This window comes from Chanos chanos, chromosome 2 (assembly GCF_902362185.1).
Source record: "Chanos chanos chromosome 2, fChaCha1.1, whole genome shotgun sequence".
Taxonomy (NCBI): Eukaryota; Metazoa; Chordata; class Actinopteri; order Gonorynchiformes; family Chanidae; genus Chanos; species Chanos chanos.
Window position 1 is genome coordinate 6,526,272 of NC_044496.1, and position 5,000 is coordinate 6,531,271.

The 5,000-nt window shown below is 44.1% G+C and overlaps 1 protein-coding gene across 1 annotated transcript in view; it reads left to right on the top strand.

Annotated features, from left to right (window-relative positions):
* The window catches only part of chd9 (chromodomain helicase DNA binding protein 9), a 75,232-nt gene that overhangs the window by 38,947 nt on the left and 31,285 nt on the right, over positions 1 to 5,000 (top strand). Inside the window, exon 4 of the mRNA XM_030765859.1 lies at positions 2,616 to 2,724. Coding sequence (XP_030621719.1) covers positions 2,616 to 2,724 — 109 coding nt within the window. The remainder of the gene's footprint in view (positions 1 to 2,615; positions 2,725 to 5,000) is intronic.

A 5,000-nucleotide genomic window follows, 5' to 3' on the forward strand; every position in this document is an offset into this window, starting at 1 on the left:
TACGCACACACACACACACACGCACGTACACACAGACTCTTATATACACGTGTCTTCCCCCAGTGTGTCGACAGTGAAGCTGACTCCATCAGTAGTGTGTGTGTGTGTGTGTGTGTGTGTGTGTGTGTGTGAGAGAGAGAGAGAGAGAGAGAGAGAGAGAGAGAGAGAATAGGGATAGGTTTGTTGTCTGCAGTCAAGTCAGCAGAAGTGAGTTGTGTGGAGAAGCTGGGCTGAGGGGAGGAGTCTGATCTGCACGTGGCTTGTGTTTCCTGCATGTTCCATTACGTATCCCTGCAACAGATAAAATCACATCGCCAATTTATTACTCTCTGAACTAAGTTGTCTGAAAGCTTTCAGAAGTGGTCCTAATGCTCATACACAAGTGTGCAGGGTCCTTAGTAGAGTTTTTTTTTTTCTTTTTTTCTTTTTTTTTTCTCACCCTACTCTCCAGTTGTTGTGTTAGGGTGTAATGTACTGGAGAGCGGAGCGTCAGAATGTTTAGTCTGCGTGGTGAAGAGTGAGAAGCTGGAATGAGTGAGGCTGAGTGAGGTCATATCAGTCTTCTATCTGTAAAATGACTCAGACCAGTCAAGGAGGTTGAGAAACGGTTAAGTGGAAAACCTCTGCTCACATTTGAGATCAGATCTCACTTTCTGTTTTCCTCCTTCTCAAAGAAGAGACTAAGGTTAGATGGAGTGTGTGTGTGTGTGTGTGTGTGTGTGTGTGTGTGTGGGGTGTACCAGTGTGTCTGTAGAGACCTGAGGAGTCATGTGGAAAGAACTGTAGGACTCTTCTCATTTGCATATTATATTATAGGCTGCAGCTTTTGTTTTTCCAACTGTTGGAAACTTGAAACGCAGAGTTTGTGTTGGCCACACAAGCGTCAGAATGCATTTTCAAACAACCACGCTTGTCTTTGTCTCTGACACAGTCACCTTTGTTCCAGTCAGATGAGGTGTGATGTCTGTGAACACGGTCTTGGCTACTGGGATCTTGGGCATGCTAATATTGATCACTGATGCTTCGGCACAGAGACAGTCAAAGCATGGTCCCTAAGGTCCTGCTGACTTTCAATTCTTATCTTCCACTGTGGGTGTGTCCCTGTTCAACCAGTGAGTGCACAGCATCTACCTTCCACTTTAGCTGTGTCTCTGTTCAGCCAATGAGTGCACACCAGGAAGAATAAGTCCAAAAAGCAAAACTGAAAACCCAAAGGACTTTATGCCCTTAGGAACAGGAATTTAATTCAGCTGAAATGAGATGTGAACTATTTCAACACCTCTGGGCTCTACGGCAGTTATTTACTTATTTATTAGTCTATTTATTTAAAGTGTCCAGCTGTGTGCATCTTTATGTCTGTATGCATCTCTGTGTGGGAGCTAAAAATCAGTGTAGGTCTGTTAGTATGAACTGCTGGATGTAGACTGATAATGAAACAGGTGTTTGGTGGAAGCTGATTAGTGTTTGTGACTTTTCTGAATTATGACCACCGTGTTAATGATGGTTACAGTGCTCACGTGACCTCACAGTTCATGCTGACTGCGTACCAAAAAGAGACAGTCACTTTGATTCTGCATGTAGGCCTACGCCTGTTTTTCAACGGCTTTATTATGGAAACAGGAATGATCTTTCAAATGGAGAAAAGAGATGTTGTGTAAGGGAAGAAATCAAATGATACTGGTTCTTTGTCATGCTGTGGATAATACACAGCTGTGGTCTGAAACAGCATTCTGGGCTGGTCGTTTAAAGAAGTCTTGATGTGTTGTGAGGTATAGTCATATGTACAGTTTAGAGAAGTCTTGATGTGTTGTGAGGTATAGTCATATGTACAGTTTAGAGAAGTCTTGATGTGTTGTGAGGTATAGTCATATGTACAGTATTAAGAGAAGTCTTGATGTGTTGTGAGGTATAGTCATATGTACAGTATTAAGAGAAGTCTTGATGTGTTGTGAGGTATAGTCATATGTACAGTTTAGAGAAGTCTTGATGTGTTGTGAGGTATAGTCATATGTACAGTGTTAAGAGAAGTCTTGATGTGTTGTGAGGTATAGTCATATGTACAGTTTAGAGAAGTCTTGATGTGAGGTATAGTCATATTTACATTTAAGAAAAGTCGTAATGTGTTGTGAGGTATGAATAACACAGAGGCCTTGTCTAATCTTCTCTATTCTGTGAAGACAAACGGAGGAAAAAGATCCAACCATCCATGTGTTATACCTCTCCCCTGCAGAACATTTTGTGTGTGTTTGTATGTGTGTGTGTGTGTTCGGCTATTTCTTTATTTATCCGTTTTAAAACAGAAGCAGCGATATCTGCGTTCCGTAAATGGTTCGTTCTGTTTTTTAATTTTTTATTTATTTATTTATTTTTCTCCTGCCGTGCTGTTGAGGATTAACCTCTCTCTCTCTCTCTCTCTCTCTCTCTCTCTCTCTCTCTCTCTCTCTCTCTCTCTCTCTCTCTCTCTCTCTCGCGTTGCTGCGCTGTCTAGCGCTGTAAATTGAAAGTAAGGCAATGACGTTAGCACTATGTGTCTGAACACCGCAAGGCTTAACGTGTACTCAGCCTGGGCTGAATTGTGACTCAGTCTGTGTTTTCTTTCCCCTCGTCCTCCCCAGGAAAATTGTCATTAAGTTTGGAAAGAAGAAGAAACGGAAGACGGAGTCCTCCGAAGAACTATCAGACGATGAGCCGCCGCTACGACGTCCCTCCAAAGACGACGATTCAGTGAGTAACACCCCCCACTCCACACACACACACACACACACACGCACGCACATACGCTCTGTCTGTCCGTCTGTCCATCTGTCTCTCTCTCTCTCTCCCTCTTTCTCTCTCTCTCATTCATTCACTGACTTACTCTCTCTCATATACACCCACCCACACACACACACAGTGCAGGGGCCTAAAAGTTGACATGCTATGATGTTTCTGTGATGAGTCAGGGTGGGAAACTACATTCTAACCACAAACTAACTATTCCCTTTGCTTATGAGAATAGTTTCCTTTTATCACAGATCAGAGACACACATGCACACAGTCATATCTGTGTTAGAGTGCAGCATCAGTATAACTGGGGTCAGACACACACACACACACACACACACACACACGCTTTAACACATAAGTAAACATTGCCCTGACAAGACAGGAATGAGTATATAGAATAGATCATGCTATTGCTTATCTGTGTAAATCTGAGTAAACAGTAAACGTAGATGAGTGACCTGACTCAGTGCACCTGTGAGCGTCCTGTTATGTCTTTTGATGTGGTGTGAATTGAAATGAATATGATTGTTCTGAGGAAGAGCAGGCAACGGTCAGGCTGCCTGTGACATGGTTCCAGTGAATCAAGTCTCAGAAGAGAAGAGACCCACGACCTGTTTAGACTTGAGATGCGTCCAGCATGGACAGTTTCATCTTCACAGAGCTGAGACTGAGTCCGCGGGGCGGAGGGATGGATAGATGGATGGACAGATGGAGGATAGCAGTGACATTTTACATACTGATTGATTTTTACGATTGCCTCACCCTTTTGGGGGGTCTGTATGTATCACAGTGTGAACTGTGTTTGTGTGAGAGACAGAGAGCGAGAATGAGTGTGTGTGTGTGTGTGTGTGTGTGTGTGTGTGTGTGTGTGTGTAAGCGTTAAAGACACGACTCTCCTCTCATAAGTCAGTGACGGTCCTGTCCTGACATGACTAGCGATGAGAATTCCCCCTCCTTCCTCTGCTCTCTCTCTCTCTCTCTCTCTCTCTCTCTCTCTCCCTGCCTCTCCGGATAGATATAATTATCCTCATTAAATAGCAGCAGACTTAATTAAAGCACTCTGCTCATGGCTCATTTTGGAGGATTTTTCTCTCCAGCTGAAAGCGATAAGGGCAAAGTCCTGTGTGAGGGCATACATTTGCCCGTCCTGCTCTCCTCTCCCCATTCCTCTGCTTAATTAAGGCTAGCATACTCACATTCGCTTTGTTTTATATTTAGGGACAGACACGCACGCACGCACGCACACACACACACACACACCGGGTGTCTGCGCCTATCATTAGAGGGGTCAGTTCAAGTGCTTTTCTTATCGAATTAGCCGTAAACACGCTCGCGCACGGAAGAACGTTCTCTGAAAAAAGTGTTCCCCCGGGGGCGAGTCCCGAGGCGTGTTTGTTAGCTTTACTGTGCTGATTCGTAGGGTGTGTGTGATTCGTACGCTACGTGTCCGTGACGCGCGGATGTGTCGTCGTCGGAGGACTGTCAGATGGGTGTGTTGTCAGATGATAGTCTTTCTAGGCATCGCTGGCGTGGTTACGTTTGAGGTGAGCAGTAGAGCCGAGTGTCACGGCGCGTACCGCGGCACGATGTTTTCCTGTGCCGTGCGGCCTGGCCTTTTACGGCCAAACCGTGTCGGCGTGGTGGAGAACGCGTTTCTGTGCGGAGCTGACGGTGCTGCCTGACTGGGGTGGTGATGTGGATTTAGGATCTTGCATTTGGAGCTCTTGTTTCATGTCATATTCCCTCTGGTTATGGTCCTTAACCTTAATGTTAATACATGTTTTTACATGGTTACAGTTGGCTCCTCATTTGGAAGCTTTTTTTACTTTTTTTACTTTTTGTTGTTGTTGATGATGATGGCAGCACATATTTAGCCACTTAATTTGCTAGTCTACATTTTGTAAACATGAAAATAATTTTCATTTTATGCAAATTTTACGCTGCAGAACACATCTCTCCCAGTGTGTGATGGTCCGTTCTATTGCCGAGACTTAATGTAAGGGTTTTTTTTTTTTTTTTTTTTCCTTCAGGAGGGAAAATTAGATATTCACACATGACTTGACTAAGAGACGCAGAACATGACTTGACTAAGGAGAAGGAGAAAGTCTAATTCTGATCTTGATTCTTGACTGCTAAACTCTGACACAGGCACACACACACACACACACACACACACACACACACACACACACACACACACACACACACACACACACACAGACACTTCATGTCAG